We start from the raw sequence: 24807 nt of genomic DNA, 5'->3' as shown, positions 1-24807 counted from the left end.
CTTCCCAGCCCCTAGAAAAACATTCTTACAGAATAATTATAAAATTATATAAAGTTAGGGTTATTTTCAATTGATTGGTCATGAATCCATGGAACAGAGACAAATTGTTCTCTGTCCTAACCTTTTATGTCTAAAACTGACCATAATAACAACCCTCATAAAAAGCATGGGCTGGAGGATCTGCTAGTACAGGAACTTGGTGGGACCTATGCAGGGGGCACATCTCATTTCAAGTACTAGGCTGAGCTCCAGAGCACTTTTGAGATTTTATATATATATATATATATATATATATATATATATATATATATATATATATTTGTTGTTGTTGTTGGTCATAGGGCTTGAACTCTGGGCCTGAAAGCTGTCCCTTAGCTCTTCAGCTCAAGGCTAGCGCTCTACCACTTGAGCTACAGCGCCACTTCCAGTTTTCTGATAGTTTATTGGAGTTAAGAGTTTCAAGGCCTAGGGCTGTGAAGGTGGCTCAGTGGTAGAGAGCTTGCCTTGCATGCATGAGGCCCTGGGTTCGATTCCTCAGCACCACATAAGCAAAAAGAAAAAAGCCGGAAGTGACACTGTGGCTCAAGTGGTAGAGTGCTAGCCTTGAGCTGAAGAGCTGAGGGACAGCGCCCAGGCCCAGAGTTCAGGCCCCACGACCGGACCCCCCTCCAAAAAAAAAAAAAAAAAGAGTTTCAAGGCCTTTCCTGCCTGGGCTGGCTTTGAACTGCGATCCTCAGATCTCAGCCTCCTGAGTATCTAGGGTTATAGGCATGAGCCACTGGCGCCTGGCTGAGATGCTATATTTTATAGGGAAAAATGCATCCATTTTACTACTATACCTTGCTTTGGGAGGGTCCCCAAAGAGAACAAGTCTTGGAAACAGCCTCTTCTTTCTTCAGTTACTGCTTTTTTTTGTCGGTTGTGGGGCTTGAACTCTGGGCTCTGACCAGGATTACAGGCATGAGCCACCGATGCCTGAGTACAACCCTGCTTCTTTAAAGGACCTTACATCTCTAGTGAGAATAATCTCTGGGATCTTTTTTGTCCAGCTGCTCACTAAGTGACCATGTTGCCATTGTTCTTGTCCTGTACACCATCTTCTCTGTTTTAGTCACCTCCATAATTCTTTTGAAACTCAGGTAACTTTCCCACCTAAAAACCTTTCAACAGTTCTCTACCACTGAGCTTGTAAGTGGTGTGTCTCCTCACCTTCTATTTCTCCTGTCAGTTTGTGACATTCTACATTTCTGCAGCTTTTAAGTCCTTTATCTTCTGACATGCTCATTGGCCTTTGCATAGAGTGTTTTCTTTCTGAAAGACCCTGACAGAGCTGGTCTTTAGCTCCTGTGCAACTGACCACACCCCTCTTTGACTTCATTCTTTCCAGGTCAGTTGTCCTGAACTCTGTGTATTGTGGGTACTTACAGGCTACAAGCAAATCTGACTTGCCTTGGATACCTTCCTAGCTTGTTTGGTAGGTGCTCAGCCAGTGGTCAAAAAGCTGGGTGGGGGCTGGGAAGGTGGCTCAGTGGTAGAGCGCTTGCCTTGCATGCATGTGGTCCTGGGTTTGATTCCTCAGCACCACATAAGCAAAAAGAAAAAAGCTGGAAGTGGCACTGTGGCTCAAGTGGTAGAGCGCTAGCCTTGAGCTGAACCGCTGAGGGACAGCACCCAGGCCCAGAGTTCATGCCCCATGACCGGACCCCCCCCAAAAATTACCCATAATTCTATTAAATGCTTAAAAAATTAGAATGTACAAAGCTGTAGAAACAACCTTTATCTCCTATAAGGTGAAAGTGATAAGTGATACTCAGGAAATGAGAAGCTGCTCAACTTATACTAAAGATTGACTTTATGTACATATATTAACTTGGAAAATTTACCAACCAATCTTTATTATGAAGAATTTGTATTGCTCTCTGGTGCCTAACATATACTTTCCCAAGGGATGATATTGGACATGTATTTTTAAATATTAAAAAAAAAAAAGCTGGGTGGTGCATGGCTAGCACCCCTAGGACCCCGGGACAGCTGCTTCAAGATCGGCTGGGGCTAGAGGCTGAGGGGCGGGGCAGGATGGGGTGGTGGTGGAGGGGTCTCTGCATGAGGAGTGTTCTCACTTCCCATTGGTTCTCAGGAATGGTGGATTTCAGTGGCAGCCGCTGGGCAGAGGTTTTTAGCCCCGGTTCCTTCTTCTCTGGCCACTCAATAAATGCTGTCTCAAGGAAATATGACACAATAGGTCAGTAACTGAGATTTTCATTAAGTTCTGTCATCTGGATAAAAGATGGGGGGGCTATCTCTGATATTTGTTAGGTTTTAAAAAAGAGGTGATGAGTAAAAACAGCATCATGCAGGTGGTATTCAGGTAAGGGGTAGGTTTGTTTATCGTTCTGGCTGGCACCAGGCCGTCTTGGCCCTCCACGAGGTTGGGAAAGGCCTGGGAAAGACCTGGGAAAAGAGGGCATCTGGGCCTGGGCTAGGCCTTATCTAGGGTATGGACGGAGAAAGGTGTGGCCACATGAAATTCAGAGGTGACTTCAGAGAATGCAGATGTGACCTCTTCCAGGTGTGCCAGTTGCCTAGGTAACGCAGGTACTGGGTGGAGACGTTGCTGCGAGGAGGGTGGAGTCTGCTGCCATCCTGGAGCGGACCTTAAAATACTGTTGCAGGAACTTGACAGGCCAGGGAAAGCTCAAGAGTATGGGAGACACACATGTACACATGTAAGCTGAGTCTGTCTATATATATGTATATATATATATATATACACACACACACATATACATACATATACAGGCTGAGTCCATCCATCCATCCATCCATCCATCCATCCATATCTGTATGACTGTGTTCTCAGTATAGTGTGAGTGCTGGAGTCCTCTTCCAGGAGCTCCTACAGCGAAAGTGGCTACCGTGAGCCGCCATTTTGCAGACCGGCAAACTGAGGTTCCAGGCCGGCCGCTCACCCGCCCGCCCAGGTGAACGGCGGCGACGGGAGATGGAAGTCTGCTATTCTCACCTCCTACCTCGCTGCGGCTCCGACACCAGAAGCCCACACCCGTCTGGGTGCCGCGGAGGGTGGACAGGGGGCGGCGCAGATAGAAGGGGTGGTCCACCATAGCGGCGCTTCCGGCACGAACAGGAAGTACACCCTCTGGAACTACAACTCCCAGAAGCCGCCGCGCCGCGTCCTTGTCGACACCCGGGAGCTGCCGCCATTGTCCGTGGTCGAGCTGAGGCCGTCACGAAGTCCGCTGCTCTGGAGAACTCGCGCGGAGAGGCGGCACCAGGGCTGTTGCTGCGCCTGGTGCCCCCGGTTCGCCTCGCTGCCCCGGTCGCCCTCGGCTCCCTTGCTTCTGGCCTGGTCGGGCGGTCCCGGGTGAGTCCTGCACCCCGGACCTGGCTTTGTTCCTTCGCGCCCGGCCGGCGTCCCAGCCGCGTCGCAGCGCGGGGTTCGGCGGCCCCGACCCCGGCCGGGCGGCGCGCCTCCGAGGCGTACTGCGGGGAAGCCCGGTGCCCGGGCGCTCGGCTGTCGGTATGGCTCACCGGGCGCAGCGTGGGGCGCCGAGCGCTGCCTCAGTTTCCCTTCGGTTTGAAGTGCCGCGCGCGCGCGTGCGTGAGACCTGACGTCGCATTTCGAGCAGCGGTGCCCAGCACAGGCCACCTGCCTTGCGGTCGGGCGTGTGTGGCGCCGCCGCTCCCCCAGCCGCGAGGCGTTCGTTTGCACGTCCGCGCTGGCGAGTGTGAACGCGGGCGTGCCGCTCCCGAGCGCCACGCGTGCGCGAGGCCAACCCCTGCCTCGCCCTGAGAACTCAGGTCCTGCAGAGGGCCTGGAACCCGGGCAGTTGGGGTTCCGACTTCCAGACGCTTCTCTCTGACCCCAACACTGATGGGACTTGCAGAGTTGAGTCTGGTAGATTTGAAGGTGGATTATTTCCGGGGCAGAAGTACAACAAAGTACATAGCAACGTAATGTTTACATTTGAACTTAGGAAGTTTACAAATCACTGGACTTGTGTATTCGTCAAGTGTGCGCCGCTGTCCACTTCCATCAAAAGACAGCCTTCCCATTCTGCAGGCATTCCCTGCCCCTTTGCTCAAGCTCTATACCGATACTGCGTGTGGGTTGCATGTAGATTTTAGTGGTTTTGTCAGATGACTGAGTCACACACACACAGGTTAACTTTCTCTTCAAGAGTTCTTTCATGGGGCTGGGAAGGTGGCTCAGTGGTAGAGCGCTTGCCTTGCATGCCTGAGGCCCTGGGTTCAATTCCTCAGCACCACATAAGAAAAAAGTTGGAAGTGGCGCTGTGGCTCAAGTGGTAGTAGTGCTAGCCTTGAGCTGAAGAGCTGAGGGACAGCACCCAGGCCAAGAGTTCAGGCCCCACGACCGGACCCCCCCCCCCCAAAAAAAATAGTTCTGTCATGACATAAATTGTATGCAGTTTTTTTTTCAGTGCTTTCTAGAAGTCTTGTGTTGCTTCTGTGGATGAGGTCTTTTCTTGTTCCTGCTGGATCTTCTGTGAGAAAGGACCAATTTTGTCTTTTCCCGCTGTCTCTAGGTTGGTATTCTAGGTGCCTGATTGATCAAACTTCAGGGATGGCAGCAGTCAACCAGTGGCCTTGCTGGGGTAAGTCCAAATCCTGTTTTTCTCCAGGGCTGAGGAGGGACTGAGGAATGGATGAAGTAGGGTCTGTCTTCTTGGCACTGAATGAGAACTGATTGGTGATTAAGGGGAAAATTATTAGTATAAAAGACAATGTAATGGTACAGTTTTTGTATTCAGGTCCTGTAAAATACTCTAAGACACATTCTGGCAGTTTGTGGGTTTTTTTTTTTTTTTTTTAGTCCGGACGTGGGGCCTGAACTCTGGGCCTGGGTGCTGTCCCTCAGCTCCAGCTCAAGGCTAGCGCTCTACCACTTGAGCCATAGCACCATTTCTGGCTTTTTTCTTTGTGCTTATGTGGTGCTGAGGAATCGAACCCAGGGCCTCAGGCATGCAAGGCAAGTGCTCTACCACTGAGCCACCTTCCCAGCCCAATTGTGGGGTTTTTGAAGACAGTTACACAGTAAATAAAATCAAAACATTGGTGGTTAATTAGGCATAAGAGTCTCAATAGACTTTCCCGACCGGGCTGGCTTCAAACTGAGATCCTTAGATCTTAGCCTCCTGAGTAGCTAGGATTACAGGCATGAGCCACCACTGCCCAGCTCCTACTATGTACTTTATTTTTTTTTGGTGGTTATGGGGCTTGAACTCTGGGCTTGTGCGTTTCCTGTATAAATCCAGTTCATGTTGGAATTTTCATGTCCTTGGGCTCTGTGTCTGGAACTTTTGTCAGGCCTATTGGTGGGAATGCTTCCTTTTGCATGCTAGTCTCCCGGATTATGTCACAGTTGAAACCTGGCTCTTCTGTGTAGGTACCCTTTTGGACCAGTCCTGGGGGATGGCAGCTGCTGACCGGTGGGCCTCCTGGGGTGAGTTAACAGGCCCAACTCTTCAGTTAGGTTGGCAGTTCTATCCTGGCCTCTTCATGTAGTGAGCTGGTGATCAGAGCTGGAGATTAAGTGCTTCTTTAGAGCAGGGGACTTGTGGTCTAGTTCTGTTTCCCTGCTGAGTTGGAACAAGGAGGAATCAGAAAACTAGGGGATAAAGTTGGACATTGCTAGGATTGAATGCATGAAGATTACAGTAAGTGCTCAGGCCCAGCAGTTTATGAGCAGACCCTGCTTCTCAGAGATGGTACATAGGGGGTCAGTTAGGGATTCACATTTTAGGTATATCCTTACCTGCTCTGAACTCCATTTTCTTCAGCTGTAGAATGAGGATTGGGTCTCTTCTCTCACTCACGAGGGGAGGAGTTTGGGCAGGGACTGGTGCTCCCCAGTCCTTGGAATGATGGGCTTCTAACAGGAAGAGCTGCCTCCATGATTGCTTTTTTCTTTCCCAGCTTTGTGTCCTCAAGATCCTTCCTGGCACGCAGAGGAGATCCCTGAAGATAGGAAGAGGGCAGCTGGGCTCCCACCAGCCCAGGTCCAGGTGAGATGGGGCTTCTGGTTTTTCCTGAATGGTTACTGTGCTCTAGAATGGGTACCTAGGTTCTCCTTGGACAAGTAGTCAGTGTGGTTTCTCAGGTTACAGCAGCAAGAGTCTAGTTCAAGAATGAGTCAGCCAGAAGTGAGTGCAAGTAGGGAGAATGCAGTCCATTTTCCGTGATATGGATCCTCATTGTCAACAAGCCTGCCGCAGTCCACAAGACCCTGTGTTTTGGGGATGAAAGGACAATCATTCTAGCTACTCAGGAGGCTGAGATGTGAGGGTCAAGGTTAAAAGCCAGCCTGGGCAGAAAAGTCTTTGAGACTCTCACCTTCAATTAAAACAGCAAAAAGCTGGAGGAGGAATATGGCGCAAGTAATAGTGCACCAATCTTGAGTGAAAAGATTTAGGAACATTTAGGAACAGTGCTTAGTCCCTGAGTTCAAGCACCAGGAGAAAACAAACACACACACACACACACACACACACACACACACACACACACACACACACACACACACACACACACACACACACACACACACACACACACACACACACACACACACACACACACACACACACACACACCAACCATCTTTTTAGGAACAGTGCTTAGTCCCTGAGTTCAAGCACCAGGAGACACACACACACACACACACACACACACACACACACACACACACACACACACACACACACACACACACACACACACACACACACACACACACACACACACACACACACACACACACACACACACACACACACACACACACACACACACACACACACACACACACACACACACACACACACACACCCATCTTAGCTGACCAGCCCCCTTTTCTCTTCTCCTTCTACTTACTAAATACCTATTCAGGCTAATCTTTTGTCAGTTGTGGGCCTTGAATGCAGGACCTGAGTGCTGTCTCTGAGCCTCTTTGTGCTCAAGGCTAGCACTCTTATCACTTGAGCCACATATTTAGGCTAATCTTACTGGAGTAACTCCATGCTTGCTGTGAGAAAAAAGGCTAGGCATGAAAATCTCTCATGCACCTTTCCAGGGCTGTTCACTCAGCCAGTGACAGCTCACGGCTGTCCTAGGGCTGCACATCCCCTGCAGGACACTAGAAGCCTGAGACCTGGAAGGAGGTCTCAGGAGAACATATCACTCAGTCCGAGTCATGTTTTGGGAGATGAGATGGAGTCTGTATTGAGATCAGTGGAGACACAGAGATGCTGTGAAGGGGAGGCTGCCTGGAACATTAGGAGGCAGAAAAAAAGGCATCAGCCAAATAGGCACAACAGGTGAGCAGTGGTCTGACTTCTGTAGCTTCATGGTTGTGGTTTTGGGGGCAGAGGGTGCACTGTATGATCTATTTCTAGATGTGAAGACTTAGGTCGCAGGCTGGAGAGGCCAGTACAAACCCAGCTGGGCCCTGCATCCCAGTGGAAGTAAGGAGCCTCAGAAGTGATGGAAGCAGGAGATACTGTAATCCAGAATATGGCTAGAAAGGTGCTTCTGATGATGGAGAGCCTGCTGTGGGGCCGGCTTATATTTCAGGCTTCAGTCTGACCAGGGTAGAGACCAAGATAGGAGAGAAATAAAGAAGCCTGAGTAGAGGCTTCAGGGCTGAGCCAGTGGTGGCTTCTGAGAGAAGTAGGGCAATAGAGGTTGGAGTGAAGAGATTTTAAGATAGATAGTTAAAACCTTTTTTTGTCAGTTATGGGTCTTGAACTCTGGCCTGGGCACTATCTCTCAGCTCTTCAGCTCAAGGCGAATGCTCTGCCTTGTGAGCCACAGCACCACTTCCTGTTTTCTGAGTGGTTTATTGGAGATAAGAGTCTCTTGGACTTTCTTGCCTGGGCTGGCTTTGAACCGTGATCCTCAGACCTCAGCCTTTTGAGTATCTTGAATAGCTAGGATGACAGGTGTGAGCCAATAGTGCCCAGCTGTCTTTTGTTTTTTTAATAGTAGGTTTATTGAAATATGATCTGGAAATTATAGTTACCCTTTTAACTTATATAGTTCATTTTTTTTTAAAACATAGTAGAATGATGAGTCCCTCACAGATACCTGATTTTCAAATATTTTTCCACCTCAAAAGAAATCCTGAATCCATTTCATGGTCAGTCAGTCTCTTTTCCCTCAACTCCCAGCTCCTGGCAAATCACTAACCATTCTGTGTATGGATTTGCCTGTCCTGGACTTTTTGTGTAAGTGGAATCATAATGTATGGCCTTTTGTTTCTGGCTTCTTTCACTTAGTGTAATCTTTTAAAGGGCTATTCATATCATAGTCTACATTAACATTTCCTTTTCTCCTTTTTTTTTTTTTTTTTTTTTCTGGTCTTGGCACTTGAACTCTGAGCCGAGGCACTGTCCCTGAGCTTCTTTTGTTCAAGGTGAGCACTCTATAACTTGAGCCACAGCTCCGCCTCTGTCTTTTTTGAGTAGTTTATTGGAAATAAGAGTCTTATGGAGTTTTTTACTCTGGCCGGCTTTGAACCATGATCCTCAGATCTCAGCCTCCTGAGTAGCTAGGATTAGAGGTGTGAGCCATTAGTGCCCAGCTGCATTGACATTTCTTTTCATGATAAGCACCTGCATTTTAACTTCTTGCTTTCAGTTTCTGACAGTTGTCTTCATATTTCTAAATGAGAGATTTTAAGTATTTATTTTTGGTGATACGAGATTTGAACTCAGGATATTACACTTGCTAGGCAGGCATCTACTGCTTAAGTCATGCCTCCAGCTTGACTTTAAATTCTTTTTTTTCTAACACGTGAAATTTACATTTACTATTGAATAAATGTGCTCCCTGCTATGGAAGGTCAAAAGGATAATTGTTTCATTACTTTTACCTGTAAGCTAAAATAACAAAGTAAGCCAGTGTGAGATAGTGTTGTAACATTTTTTTTGTGTGATAAAATTTTTAAAAGTCTGAATTGTGTGCCTATCCCATAATTAATAAGGAATTAATAAAGCCTCCTACAGTTTCAAAGCTGACAGGTGAAGTGCATCGAAAGTGTGCTGCCCGCATGGCAGCTGTTGTCCCTGGGAAGCCGAAGGGCCTGAACGGCGTATGCAGGGTGGTGATTATGTGGCATCAGAACCTGGGTGAGCTCACTGCGGTTACGATGTGAGCATCGCAGAGTCACCAGCAGTGATGCTGGGCCAGCCTCAGAGAGGGGCCCAGATCAGTCCCCTGGGAATAGAGGTTGGCTACAATAAAATGTTAGGAAGAAGCCTAACTAATCACCTTGCTGCACTCTGCTGTTGATTCATGTGAGGGTTTCTGAGAATCACTAGAATGACTGCTGAGAAAATAAAACAGAATTAAACTAACAATACCCTCTAATGTCTGAAGAGTTGTGATTTCTGAGAACATGCATGTGGCCCCTCCCCACACTCACTTTGGAATTTTCCCTGTGGTAACTTGGACTTGAATTGAGTTTTTAATTAAATGAGATCTTCTGGAGCTCAAAGGGGTATGTGACCCTTTATGGTTCCCTCCAATTTAAACACATATTGAAATAAAACATCTGTTAGCTGAAAACACCAAGTGCTATGATCCCCTCATTATCTGAAAAGTCTACTTTTGGAAACATGTTGGTCAGTCAGTCAAGTGTCAACTTGATGGAGTTTTGATTCTCCTATTTCAGAAAACAGTAGGAAATAATAGTTATAATTTCCCTCCTATTAAAAAAACCTATCACCCCTCAACCCCCAAATACGGAAATGCTCTCAAATCCTTGTAAATACCTACTAAGTATTTCTGCATTATAAACATGTCTGACATACTTGAGGATATACTCCAGTTTTTTTTTTCTTCTCTGCAGAGAGCTGCATAAAATGTTAACATCTGGGTTTGTTGTATACAGTCATCCCTCACTATATCTCAGTATACTTATTGTGGTATCACTGGTTTAAAAAAATATATATATATATCTAATTCTGTATCAGAGTTTTTGCTATTTTGCAGTATATATGTTTATGATTTTAATTTGCCTAAAAATTCTAAAATAATATAAACATAAAAATGTTAAGTTTAATAAGAGCTAACTGGGCACCTTTGGCTCATGCCTATAATCCTAGCTACTCAGGAGGCTGAGATCTGAGGATCATAGTTCAAAGCCAGCCCAGGTAGGAAAGTCTGAGATACTTTTTTTTTTTTTTTTGGGTCCGGTCGTGAGGCCTGAAAGCTGGCCCTGGGCGCTGTCCCTTAGCTCTTCAGCTCAAGGCTAGCGCTCTACCACTTGAGCCACAGCACCACTTCCAGCTTTTTCCTTTTTGCTTATGGGGTGCTGAGGAATTGAACCCAGGGCTTCATGCATGCAAGGCAAGCGCTCTCTACCACTGAGCCACCTTCCCAGCCCCCAAAAGTCTGAGATTCTTTTTTTTTGGGGGGGGGTGTCCGGTCATGGGGCCTGCCTCAGCTCTCCAGCTCAAGGCTAGTACTCTACCACTTGAGCCACAGCGCCACTTCCGGCTTTTTTCTTTTTTCTTATGTGGTGCTGAGGAATTGAACCCAGGGCCTCAGGCATGCAAGGCAAGCACTCTACCACTGAGCCACCTTCCCAGCCCAAAAGTCTGAGATTCTTATCTCCAATTAACCACCAGAAAAACGAAATGATGCTGTTGCTCAAGTGGTAGAGTGAGCTAAAGAGGTGAGGGACAGTGCCTAGGCCCAGACTGACAAGTCCCATGACTGACCAAAAAAAAAAAAAAAGCTTAATAAGAGAGTGGGAAAAGTTCATAGCATAGTGGTAAGTATTTATAAGGCCTTAAGATATGTGTATATGTGTGTGTATGTATATATTTATACATTATATATATATATATATATATATATAATGCTATTTTGTGGATTTTCACCTATCATGAGGGTCTCTGGACCATAACTTCCACAATAGGTGAGGGATTTCTAGTACACTTACAATCCTACAACTTGAGATGCTGAAGCAGGAGGTGTTACAGTCCGGCTAGGCTACAGAATGGGATCCTGTCTCCAACAAAAGGAAGAACACCCTTTAGACTGTCAATAACAAGATTATGTCAGAGAAGCCATATGACTTGCTCTAGGTTTCCCGAAAGGAGCAAATCCAAGAAACTCAGATGATGAACCATCAGGCAAGATCCTGTTAGACAGGCAGCTAAGACCCAGCTCAGTACTTTTGACCTTCCTTCTGACCATGATAGGATTTAAGTGTGCAGCTGGTGTGTGAGCAGACTCAAGGCATGCTTAGAATGCCCAGAGGGAAGCATGTACATGTACAAAATGACGTGCAAGAATGCTGATGAAGATTTTTTCTAGGCTTCTCTGCAAGCCATCCCAGCATATGATTAGAAGATGTAAGTCCCACAGGGCCTCCTGTGAGACCAAAGATGCGAGGCCCACGGGGCTTCCTGTGAGACTGAAGATGGAGGTCCACTGGGTCTCCTATGGAACTGAAGATGTGAGGCCCATGGGTTTTCCTGTGGGACTGAAGATGGAGGTTTTCCTGTGGGACTGAAGATGGAGGTCCAGGGGCTTCCTGTGGGACCGAAGACATGAGGCCCATGGGGCCTCCTGTGGGACCGAGGATGTGAGGCCCATGGGGCTTCCTGTGGGACCGTAGATGTGAGGTCCACAGGGCCTCCTGTGGGACCAAAGACGTGAGGCCCACAGGGCCTTCTGTGGGACTGAAGACCCCCCTGCTCATCCCCGGGAGGTGAACCCTTCACTGTTTGGCACCCTTACCCCATAGCATCAGGAGGCTTCCTACCTGGGAGGCTCCCTTGCCTATACATAAGAGACTGGACCTCTGTCTTCCCTTGTCTCTTCCCAACAGACTGGTAGTTTGATTCTCATTTGCAATTCTAAACTGTTGGTATTTACAGTGTCCTCTGAGCACCCTTGAGGTGAGGCCTCGATTTGCTCTAATGAGGGAGAGTGTTCACCTAGCAAGTTTTTTTCTTTTTCTTTTGTCATTCATGGGGCTTGAACTCAGGGCCTGGGCGCTGTCCCTCAGCTCTTCAGCACAAGGCTAGCGCTCTACCACTTGAGCCACAGTGCCATTTCTGTCTATGTGGTACTAAGGAATCGACCCAGGGCTTGCATGCTAGGTAAGTACTCTACCACTAAGCCACATTCCCAGCCCTGCTTATTCACTTTATCCTGTTGTTTCTTGGCTCCATATTTTCTAAAAGCATTGGTTTGGATTTTATTCACTTAATTTTTTTGGAGATTAAGTTTTCATTTTTTTTTTTTTTTTATTATTCTGAAGGTAAGGCTGGCCTCAAACTTGCTATATAGTTCAGACTGGCCTTTAACACAGGTACATGTAGAGCACAGTGATGCATGCCTTTTAATCTCAGTGCCTGGCTTAGTTTTTGAAATGTGAATCTTGCTATGTTGCCAAAGCTGGTCTTGAACTTGTGAGCTAAAGCTACCTTGCCTTGTCCTCCCAATAATTGATATTACAGGGCAGAATAGAACCCACAAGTGTGGATTTTATTCCACTTTAGTGCAGCTACTGTACCTGAGCCCCTTGGCCCAGGCTGCTTTGGGCCATCTTGCTTATCCTTAGTTCCACTCTTTGGGTTCTTGGGTTGAGGTTATTTGTGAATGGAAGCTTCCTTTCTGAGCCCGGGAAGATATATGTGTCTGAATCACTTTCCAGGTTCTAAATTCGCATGTTGGAACAAAAACTCTTAAAACCCAAGATCTTTAGCCTGCATGGTTTTTAGCCTGTGTCTTTGCTGGTCCTGGACTTACTGTTTGCATTTTCAGAAAAGTGGAGATGTTGGAAACTTGTCCACATTGGCCAGAGTTTCTAGAACTGGGTCAGAATCCTAGGAGAGCTCATCTTTGCTGTGGTTTTTGTATTTTAATTCCTTCAGAGTATATCCCAAGCCAGATACTGGTGGCTCACACCTGTAATCCTAGCTATACAGGAGGCTGAGACCTGAGGATCTAGGTTCAAAGCCAGCCTAGATAGGAAGACATCTCCAATTAACCACCAAAAGCCTGGAAGTGGCACTGTGGCACAAGTGGTAGAGTGCCAGTCGAGCAAAAAGCTCAGTGACAGTGCCCAAGCCCTGAGTTCAAGCCCCAGGACAACACCCACAAATATCCCAAATGTTGGGCATTGGTTGTTCTTCATTGAGACCTGATCTGCATCTGTCATGATCTTGATTATGTACCGGACCTTCTCTAATACCTTCTCTTTCCCCTAGGGCTTTCAGCCTCACTCTGTCCCCAGAAACATTTGGAGGGGGTAGCCTCAGGCTGAGAAGGAACATGTGTGCTCTTTTTAGGAACCAGTAACCTTCAAAGATGTGGCTGTAGACTTCACCCAAGAAGAGTGGAGGCAATTGAACCTTGTTCAGAGGACTCTGTACCGCGATGTGATGCTGGAGACCTACGGGCACCTCCTGTCTGTGGGTAAGGCAGTGCACCCAAAGTAAATGAAGCTGATGCAATGCCTTCAGCCACTCCTCCAGAAAAGGGGTTGAGTCTCAGAAGGGCTGAGATGATCTTGAGCCCTGAGACCCTGAGACAGAATTCCTAAGGTTGACAAAGTACATACAGCAGTGCTGGTTCTGACCATGAGAAACAAATAGGCAAGGGAAGCTTCCTCTGGGTCCTGTGAAGCCTGGAACCCAAACCTCGTGTTTTTCTTCCACACATAGGGAATCAGATCACCAAGCCTGAGGTCATCTCCCTATTGGAACAAGGAGGAGAGCCATGGTTGGTGGAACAAGCGTGTTCCCAAAGCACGCATCCAGGTGAAAAGTTGTCTTTTGCATAAATTCAGAATTCCTTGTGCTGATTTTCCTGCTGTGGAAACTTAAACTTTATTACTAAGATATCTCACCTTGCTAATAAGACAGTAATTTTTGCGTAATGAGTTTTCTTCCCTTGTGTCTGGTCTTTTCATGACACTCATAGTCTCAGTTTTCTTTTTCTAAAGTGACTTCTCATTCCTTTGTCGATTTTCTAATTTTTTAGTTCCTTTATTGCCAAGTTGTAGCCTAGGGCCACAAACATTTCATATGGTTCAAAAACACCTCAAAGCCACAGAGGACGTGTAAGCTAAAATGAGTATATACTCATTTATGTTGTTCTTACCCACCAACACAAAGGTAATCACTTGACATAAATCTTGCTTCTAGGTAGAATGTTTTCATCTTTTTTTTTTGTCAGTCATGGGTCTTGAACTCTAGGCCTGTGTGCTGAGCTCTCAGCTCTTCAGCTCAAAGCTAGCGCTCTTGAGCCACAGTGCCACTTCTGGTTTTCTGAGGGTTTATTGGAGATTATAGAGTCTCATGGATTTTCCTTCTAGGGCTGGCTTTGAACTGTGATTCTCAGATCTCAGCCTCCTGAGAGTCATGAGCCACCAGTGCCTGGCTTTATTGTTTATTATTCTCTAAATCCTATCGATTCTACATCCAAAGAGAAAAGGCTGATGCAGTCATGAGAATGAAGTCTTTCCCATTGTGGCGCCAAGGCCTTAGGGTGAGAGGCTCCTCTTCCTGTGGATCAAGATTGAGGGAAGGTCATTCCCTCTTAGTAGAAGCTGTGGATGGGGCTGGGAAGGTGGCTCAGTGGTAGTGCATGCATGAGGCCCTGAGTTCGATTCCTCAGCATGACATAAGCAGAAAAAGCCACAAGTGGCGCTGTGGCTCAAGTGGTAGAGCGCTAGCCTTGAGCTGAAGAGCTGAGGGGGCAGCGTGTAGGTCCAGAGTTCAGGCCTCACGACCAACCAAAAAAAAAAAAAAAGAAACTGGATGACAGCAGCTGTTAAAAGACTTAAGGCTTTTGTATATTAGTGGCAGGATTGGCTCTTCAGCTGGCTGGCCTGCTCTCTCCACACATCCATTTCTGGGTGATGCCTCCCTTCCCATTTTCCTTTCTTTTGGCCGGTAGTATGGCTTGAATTCAGGGCCTTATGCTCTTGTTTAGCTTTTTTACTCAAGGAGGGCATTCTACTACTTGAGCCATACACTACTTCTGACTTTTTGCTGGGTAGTTGGGAGACCAGAATCTCACAGATTTTTGTTTGGGGGCTTGCTTCAAACCTTGAACCTCAGGGCTGGGAAGGTGGCTCAGTGGTAGAGCGCTTGCCTTGCATGCTCAAGGCCCTGGGTTCGATTCCTCAGCACCACATAAGCAAAAAAAGAAAAAAGCCGGAAGTAGCGTTGTGGCTTAAGTGGTAGAGCGCTAGCCTTGAGCTGAAGCGCTGAGGGACAGTGCCCAAGCCCAGAGTTCAGGCCCCACGACCGGACCCCCAGAAAAAAAAAAGAGTTCAGGCTCTCGGACGAACCAATAAAACAAAACAAAATTGAAAACAAACCTTGAACCTCAGATTTATACCTTCTGAGTAGCTAGGATTTTAGCCATGACCTATCAGTACTTGGCTCTTATAGAATTTCTTTATGTTACTACAATATATAAGAATATGTAAATTATTTTTCATATGTGTATCTTTCTGTTTGGGAGATGAAGTTTGGACTCAGGTTCTTGCACTTGATTTAACACTTGAGCCATAATCACAACTATTTTTATTTTACTCTTGTATTTTTGCCCAGAGCTGGCCTCAACTGCAGTTGTCCTGACTTATCCTCCCAAGTATCTGAGAGAATATAGGCATGTGCCACCATACCTAGATTTTTTTTGGGGGGTGGGTACTGGAGTTTGAATTCAAGGTCTTGGATTTACTATATAGGTGTTTTAATATTTGAGCTATAACTCCGATGTTTGGACTTTTGTTTTTTTTTCAAATAGGGTCTCAAATTTACACATGGGCTGAGCTAGATTGTGATCATCCTATTTATGCTTCCTTTGTAGCTATAGTGACAGGTGAGAGCAATAAACCGTGACTATCTCATTAGATGATCATGCCCCAGTCTCCATAATTTGTGAATATTGTACCTCATATGGAAAAGGGGGCTTTTCAGGTATGAATAAGTTATGGATCTTGAGATAGAGAGATTATCCTGGGATATCTGGGTATAAATGTAATCACAAGGATCCTTATAAGAACCAGGCATAGCTGGACGCAGGTGGCTCACGCCTGTAATGCTAGCTACTCAGGAGGCTGAGATCTGAGGATCATGGTTTAAAGCCAGCCCGGATAAGAAAAGTCCATGAGACTCTTTTTTTTTTTTTGGGGGGGGGGGTGTCTGGTCGTGGGGCCTGAACTCTGGGCCTGGGCACTCTCCCTCAGCTCTTCAGCTCAAGGCTAGCACTCTACCACTTGAGCCACAGCGCGACTTCCGGCTTTTTTTTTCTGCTTATGTGGTGCTGAGGAATCGAACCAGGGCCTCATGCATGCAAGTGCTATACCACTGAGCCACCTTCCCAGCCCCTCCATGAGACTCTTATCTCCAATAATCCACTCAGAAAACAGGAAGTAGCACTGTGGCTCAAGTGGTGGAGCACTACCCTTGAGCTGAAGAGCTGAGGGACAGTGCCCAGGCTCAGAGTCAAGCCCTGTGACTGAAACCCCTCCCCCCCAAAAACAGTCATGACTGGGCAGGCTGCTCAGTGAATGAGAACTTGATTCACTTGTACAAGGCCCTTGGTTTGATTCTCAGCACCACAATTTCCTTTTCTTTTTAAGGTGAGCCAAATGGGTCTGAGATCCCCAAGGGGAGATGTTATGATAGAAATAGAGGCTGAGGTGATTTGTTCTGAAAATGGAGGTTCTGTAAGCCAAAGAATACGAGCAGGTTCTAGAATCCAGAAGTGGTTTTCCCTGGAGCTTCTGGAAACAGCTCATTTCTGCTTATTGCTTTACTTTTTTTTCCCAGTGAGAGCCATTCTGGAATACTGACTTCCCAGATCTATATGATGATAAATCTGTTATTGTGAACCATTAAACATTTGATGAGTTGTCACAATAGCAGTAGGGAACTAATACAGACTTGTTTGGTTATTGGAAGGTTGACCCCTTGGCAGCAATAGTATATTGCTGCTGATACAAGTAATTTGTTAGGTATTTTGTGGGATTCATTCTCATTCAACTATCAGGAAAGGCCATCAAGGATAGTGGCAGAGCCAGCTTTTAAATAAAGATTATCAGACTAATTCCTAAGGCTGTTTGATCATCTATGCTATCATTCTAATCTGTCTTGTGTCATTGTCTTTTGTTTTGTTTTGTTTTGTTTTTTTTTGTCTGTCGTGGGCCTTGAACTCTGGGCCTGGGCGCTGTCCCTCTGCTCTTCAGCTCAAGGCAAGCGCTCTACCACTTGAGCTACAGCGCCACTTCCGGTTTTCTGGTGGTTTATTGGAGATAGGAGTCTCAAGGTCTCTCCTGCCCGGGCTGGCTTTGAACCGAGATCCTCAGATCTCAGCCTCCTGAGTAGCTAGGATTACAGGCATGAGCCACCAGTGCCCAGCTGTTCTTTTTTTTTTGGGGGGGGGGGTCTGGTCGTGGGCCTGAATTCTGGGCCTGGGCGCTGTCCCTCAGCTCTTCAGCTCAAGGCTAGTGCTCTACCACTTGAGCCACAGCGCCACTTCTGGCTTTTTCTTTTTGCTTATATGGTGCTAAGGAATTGAACCCAGGGCCTTGAGCATGCAAGGCAAGCGCTCTACCACTGAGCCACCTTCCCAGCCCCTTGTGTTATTGTTCTAAAGGTGATTTTGTAGTATTCTATTCTGAGGAATTATCACCTTAGGGGTAGGTATCCTTAAGCCATGATGCTATTTTCCCTTTGAACTGGTATATCTTGTGTTCTTTTTTGTTGGTTTATTTTGGTGGTTTGGACTTGGCCTCATGCTTGTCAGGAAGGTGCTCTGTTTTTTCTTTTTCATTTTTTTTTGGTCAGTTGTGGGGGCTGAACTCTGTGCCTGGGCACTGTCTCTCAGTTCTTCAATTCAAGGCTAGTGCCCTACCACTTGAGCCACAGCACCACTTCTGGTTTTTTTTTTCTGCTTATATGGTGCTGAGGAATTGAACCCAGGGCCTCATGCATGTGAGGCAAGCACTCTACCACTGAGCCACCTTCCCAGCTCCAGGAAAGCACTCTATTTCTGAGCAATGCTTCTAGCCCTTTTTGGACTGATTGTTTTTGAGATAGGTTCTCTCTGCCTGCCTATCAGCATATCTGGTCTGTAATCCATCTATTTAGGCTTCCCATTGTAGCTGGATGATAGATAGGCACAAGCCACTATTCCTACATTCTTTCTGTTGAACTAATTTCACAGACTTTTTTGCTTGGGCTAGCCTGGAACCATAATCCTCACATTTTTAGCCTCCCACATAGCTTAGAATGACAGAACACACTACTGTGCCCAGTTTTTTTTTGGGGGGGGGGTGGGTTGTCTTGTGAACTTTTCTGCTTGGATTGGCTTTGAATCTCTATCCTTGAATTTTTAACCTCCCAAGTAGGTTGGATTACAGGCATGAGCCAAAAGCAGCCAGCTAAACCGTGTGTGCTTGATTGGACTCAGAGGAATAGGAAATAATGCAATAGCATTTTATCATAGGTAACATCCTGACTCAAAGTCTTGTCTTTAATAATAACTTTTTTTAAATACTCCTCATTTTTTAATTTAAATATTACTTGCCAGGGGCCTGAGTACTCATCATCCCCCACCCTGTAGCATTAGGGACCACACACAGGGTCTTGTGCCTGCTGGGTAAGCCTCCCCTGAGCCACATCCCAGCCATGTTATCAGCCTTTGTTACTTTTTTTTTGCCTTAATAGCATTTACTGGGTCCATTTATTGGGGGTCTCCAAGACTATCCAAGTTCAGTGATTTACTAGGATGACTCAAGCTCAAAAGTGATCCTTAATGTTAGTTTATTACACTGAAAGGATACAGTGCAACATTGGCAGAGTGAAAAGTACATGGAGCTAGGTCCAGAGGAAGTGTGGTATAAGTGTCCATTAGTATTTTCCCACAACCTTGCCTGAGATTTAAGTGAATGTCCAAGGTATTTATGGAGAGGGATTGGCCATAGAGGCACACCCACAAGGGTGTCACTATCAGTGACAGTGTTTTCACAGACTATCTAGAGAAATTGGTATAGTATACTAAAGGCATTGAACATACAGAGATGTCTTAGCATTTACCATCTTTCAAGGTCTCAGTTCTTGAGGTGGCCAAGGGCCAGGCATTAAACAGGCCATCTTTGTGTTGTACAAGGTTTGAGTATCTTAGCCCTGAAGTGAACTCTTCTATACCTTAAATTCTGGTCCTCAATGGACACTAGTGGCTTGCATCTGTCATCCTAGCTACTCAGGTGATTGAGATCTGAGGATTGTGGTTGGAAACTGGGCAGGAAAGTCCATAAGCCTCTTGTCACCCCTAAACTACAAAAAAAAACACAAAAAGGTAGAAATGGAGCTGTCGCTCAAGTGGTAGAGCATTAGCCTTGAGCACAAATGCTCAGTGATAGAGCCCAAGCCCTCAGTTCAAGCCCCAAAACTACAGTCAAACAAAAATTTCACTGGCTTTCTGATCCTCTTTTCCTTTTTTAAAAACTTGTTTACATTCTCTGGTTAATTATCTAACACTTTTCATATTCTGTATTTTGATAATTCTCTGGGTTTCAAGTCTGTAATTGAAAACAAATTTACTCTTGCTTTTAATAATACGAAACTATTTCCACTCTATCCCAGTCTTTCTCTGTGTACTAACAGCTTTCTTGTTGTTTCAGAATGGATGAGAAGTCTTGAAAGCAAATCACTGATCCCAACACAGAGTGTTTTTGAAGAGCAACCCTGTGGCATGAAGTTGGAACGATACATATGGGATGAGCCTTGGTTTTCCAGGTTAGGAGTTTGGGGATGTAAAGACCAGCTAGAAATGAACCAGAGTACAGCGATGAGGCAGATGGTCTTCATGCAAAAACAAGTACTGTCCCAAAGAGGTTCTGAATTCTGTGGATTTGGGACAGAGTATAGCCAGAGTTTAACTTTTGTTCCATCTCAGAGAGTTTCTCAGTTAGAACACTTCTATAAGCCTGAAACACATGCTGAAAGTTGGAAATACAACTCAGCCATAATGTGTGCAGATAAGGTTAGCTGTGAAAATACTGATCATGACAAAGCCCTCTACCAGTCCATTCCACCTATTCACTCTGCAAGAATGAAGACTGGAGATAATCTTTTAAAATGTGCAGATGCTGTTAAGTCTTTCAACCACATAATACATTTTGGGGATGGTAAAGGGATGCACACAGGAGAAAAACTCTATGAATATAAAGAATGCCATCAAGTCTTTAACCGGAGCCCATCATTTAATGAACATCCAACACTTCATAGCAGAGAAAACCAGTGTGACTACAAAGAATATGAGAATATCTTCTACTTCTCATCCTTTATGGAGCATCAAAAAATTGGTCCTACAGAGAAAGCTTATAAATACAACGAGTGGGAGAAAGTCTTTGGGTATGACTCATTCCTTACTCAACACACAAGTGCTTATACTGCAGAGAAACCTTATGAGTATAATGAATGTGGAAGATCTTTCATCTGGAGCTCCTATCTTATCCAACATAAAGCTCATACTGGAGAAAAACCCTATGAATGTGATAAATGTGGAAAAGCTTTTAGGAATCGTTCAGCCCTTACTAAACATGAACGGACTCACACTGGAATAAAACCTTATGAATGTAACAAGTGTGGAAAAGCCTTCAGCTGGAATTCTCATCTCATTGTACACAAGAGAATTCATACAGGAGAGAAACCTTATGTTTGTAACGAATGTGGGAAATCTTTCAACTGGAACTCCCACCTCATTGGACATCAGAGAACTCATACTGGAGAAAAGCCTTTTGAATGTACTGAATGTGGAAAATCTTTCAGTTGGAGCTCTCATCTTATTGCCCATATGAGGATGCACACTGGAGAAAAGCCCTTTAAATGTGACGAATGTGAAAAGGCTTTTAGAGATTATTCAGCCCTTAGTAAACATGAAAGAACACATTCTGGAGCAAAACCATATAAATGTACTGAGTGCGGAAAGTCCTTTAGCTGGAGCTCCCATCTTATTGCCCATCAGAGAACTCACACAGGAGAGAAACCCTACAATTGTCAGGAATGTGGCAAAGCTTTCAGAGAGCGTTCAGCCCTTACTAAGCATGAAATAATTCATTCTGGAATTAAGCCCTATGAATGCAATAAATGTGGAAAGTCCTGTAGCCAGATGGCTCACCTTGTTAGGCACCAAAGAACACATACTGGGGAAAAACCATATGAATGTAATAAATGTGGGAAATCCTTCAGTCAGAGCTGTCACCTTGTGGCTCATCGGAGAATTCACACTGGAGAGAAGCCCTATAAATGTAATCAGTGTGACAGGTCCTTTAACTGTAGTTCTCACCTCATTGCACACCGGAGAACTCATACTGGAGAGAAACCATACAGATGTAATGAGTGTGGAAAGGCATTTAATGAGAGTTCTTCCCTTATTGTACACCTAAGAAACCACACTGGAGAAAAACCCTACAAATGCAGTCACTGTGAGAAAGCGTTCTGTAAGAACTCTTCCCTGATTATCCATCAGAGAATGCACAATGGAGAGAAACGCTTTATATGCAATGACTGTGGACGGGCTTTCAGTGGTCACTCGGCCCTGCTCCAACACCAGAGGAACCACAGTGAAGAGAAACTATAATAGGATTCAGAGAGTTTTGGTTCAATATACATTTCATAAAGCATTGAAAAATAACCCTATTAGTATAAACAAAATGGAAAGTTTCTTACTGAAAATTCAGTAAAACTTCTACCTTTATTATTTAATAGAAAATGCCTTTAGAAGAAACCTTATGAAGGAAAAGAACAGAAAAGCTTTCCACGGTTATATAGCCCTTATTCAGCACCAGATAATTTTAGAGGAGAAAGCTGTATATTCCCCACATGTCCTAAACTTTAGGAACAAGATTTAGGAATGAAGTTTTACTTAGCAAGGACTTCCTTCTTTGTAGATCAGTGTGCATTGTTAAGTGGAAATCTTTATATTGACAAAGTATTAATGATGGGAAATAGATTGTTTTTCATCTTGCTAGAAGGTTGGATGGAAAGCTTTATAATAACATTTTGTGCATAATCCTATAAATACAGATAGATTTTTCTACTTAAAGGGGGAATCTAGGTGCTCTTTAGGAGATAAAATATGGAATACTAATCCGAATTTAAGGAAGAAAATAGTATAGTATTGAATAGGGTATTTACTGTTGCTCAAGATTAACCTCCTTAAAAACAGCTTAGTAAATGAAGTTACTAATGATGGAAAGGTTGTCACCTAGAACTAGGACTGGTGTTAGGACAAAGGTGATAATAACCCATTGTGTCAGTGTCCATTGCAGTGTTCACTGCAGTTGTTGAGCAGTTAGTTTGTAATTTGGTTTAGATGTAATTTGGTCTATTATAATTATGAACATTACAGCAATATATATAACATGAAGGGATAGAAAGGACATATAATTGTCTGTACATATCTACCATAACAAGTCTAAATAAATGTATATGGAGGAAGGACCTGTTAGATCATGGAGAAATTAGCCCAGTTTATTGAAGAAAAAAGTTTTTGGTTTGTTTCACAAGTACCTATAGTGCTTACCATGTGGTAGGCCTCATTTTATGTGATTTATTTTTAGATATTAATTTGTGAAATCCCCTTAATTCTGATTTAGGTACTACCCAGTTGTACAAATAGGGAAACTGAAATAGAGATGATGGGAACCTACCCAAGGGCCATAGCTAGTAATGAGTGGAGCTAAATTTATCTTTCTAACCACTGTGTAATGCTGTCTCTCCAGTGATGTTTTTCCCTAATATTTTTTCTCAGTTTTGTTCAGTGCTTTTTGTAACTAAAGGTTTGATAATAAAATATAAGAAAATCCTGAGCAATGAGAAGTTAAGTTCCTGGCTCCTGTGTCCCAAAAGGTTTCTGGTAAAACAGAGCTGTTTTCCCCTTGGTATATGAGGACGTCTGGGTTAGACATTTAGAATCACTGTGAACTCATAGCTCTGCGGATTTCTGGTAAATGAGAACTAATTTTCCTTGGAATATGAAGAAGTCTGGGTTAGACATTTAAAACCACTGTGGGAAATAGAATTGTGGCTCACAGTGGTAGAGTGTGCCGGCTGCCAGTGGATTGCTCCTATAATCCTAGCTACCCAAGAGGCTGAGATCTAAGGATTGCAGTTCAAAACCAACTCAGGCAGAAAAGTCCCTGTGAGATTCTTTTTTTTTTTTTTTTTTGCTTGGTTTTTTTTTTTTTTTTTTTTGTTTGTTTTGGGGTCCGGTCACGAGGCTTGAACTCTGGGCCTGGGCGCTGTCCCTCAGCTCTTCGGCTAGTGCTCTACCACTTGAGCACAGTGCCACTTCCGGCTTTTTTTTCTGATTATGTGGTGCTGAGGAATCGAACCCAGGGCCTCAGGAATGCAAGGCAAGCGCTCTACCACTGAGCCACCTTCCCAGCCCCCCTGTGAGATTCTTATATCCACTTAAAAAACAGAAATGGTGTTGTGGCACAAGTGATAGTATGCTAGCCTTGAGTACAAAGAGGTGCAAGGACAGTGCTCAGATCCTGGGTTCAAGCCCCATGACTGACAAAAAGTCTAGAATCACTGCGAAGACTGCAGATTTCTGGTAAATGAAAGCTAATTTCCCTTTGGAATATGAAGAAGTCTGGTTAGACAATTAGGATCCATTGTGAGGAGACAGGTTGACTGAAGAAGGGGCCATGGGGAGAAGGAATAGGAATTTTGAGCAGATGGTCCAGTGAGGGAGGTCACAGGCCATCAGCTTAGAGCAACGCATTGGTGTGACCTTGAGTACTGCCACCAGAAGTGCAAGGGGAAACTGGAAGGGCTTAGTGAGTCATTGTGGACAGACCCCAGAAGGCAGGGCATGCTGGGAGTGCTGCAGTGTGGCCTACTGGACCCAGAAGTGAGGGGACTCTGGGGGAAGGGCCAATTCCAAGAGTGAGGGCATGTGGGGGGCTTTAGTGTGGCTTTGTGAGGGGTGCTGGGAACTCTTTGGCACAACCTGTGGATCCACAGCAGAAGTGAGGCGATGAGGAAGCAGGGAGTTTCTAGGAGCACTGGCTTTGAGCTATGAGGCCCCCCCTCCATCTCCAGACGTGTATGTCTTTGCCCTGGAAACCACCCTGCCCTGTGATGTCATAGGACAATCCTGGTTCAGGTAGCGTAGGCAGCATGCAGTGGCAAGTACCTGCTTTCACGGTAGGTCTTCCTGGTGGCACTGGGCGGTGGAGGGAGTCGCGAGAGAGGTTTGTGCCACTGTGTGGGACGATTTCTTGGTGGAGAATCTGGGGCTTGCTTTGGCTTTCCATCTGGGAATCGCCCAGCTATCTGTGCTCCTCTAACTCATCCTAAAAATTTCATGGAAACTCCTTACAATGATAGAACCCTGATCTTCCCCTCCCCAGATTCATAAGCCCAGAAATCTGTATTTTTTCAGCCAGTGGTCTGGTTATTTGTCTTTCTGTGCCTGGGTAACCACACACAAGGTAGAGGGCCATCAAGGTCTGGAGTTACAGGACCATCTGGGCAGGGCTCGGGCAAAGCTGCCAGGAGTGAGGACCCAGTCTTGTGCCCTGATGACATTGGCAGACGGAGTTGAGGATGCAGGTGATTCTGTCGAGCAGCCAGAACTTCCTCGAAGGCAGTCCTGGCTGGGATCCAGGATGTTATCTTGGATGTGGTACTGGATGTGATTTGTGAGAACAAAATTCTTGTTGACTTGATTAGAGATGACATCTATTCAATACCTATTTTCTTTTCAGAGTTA

At 45.2% G+C, this 24807-nt stretch overlaps 1 protein-coding gene across 1 annotated transcript; it reads left to right on the top strand.

The window, feature by feature from the left end:
• The first annotated feature begins 3300 nt into the window (after positions 1–3300).
• Znf606 (zinc finger protein 606) lies at positions 3301–22884 on the top strand. Its single transcript, XM_070000712.1, has 7 exons — positions 3301–3382; positions 4566–4634; positions 5426–5482; positions 5956–6044; positions 13350–13476; positions 13725–13820; positions 19703–22884. Exons 2-7 carry the CDS (start codon positions 4604–4606, stop codon positions 21661–21663), a joined length of 2361 nt encoding a protein of 786 aa, XP_069856813.1. The 5' UTR covers positions 3301–3382; positions 4566–4603; the 3' UTR covers positions 21664–22884.
• Positions 22885–24807: the final 1923 nt, after the last annotated feature.

This window comes from Dipodomys merriami, unplaced genomic scaffold (assembly GCF_024711535.1).
Source record: "Dipodomys merriami isolate MVZ:Mamm:240054 unplaced genomic scaffold, mDipMer1.0.p SCAF_57, whole genome shotgun sequence".
NCBI lineage: Eukaryota > Metazoa > Chordata > Mammalia > Rodentia > Heteromyidae > Dipodomys > Dipodomys merriami.
This window is presented reverse-complemented; position numbering and strand designations above follow the sequence as displayed.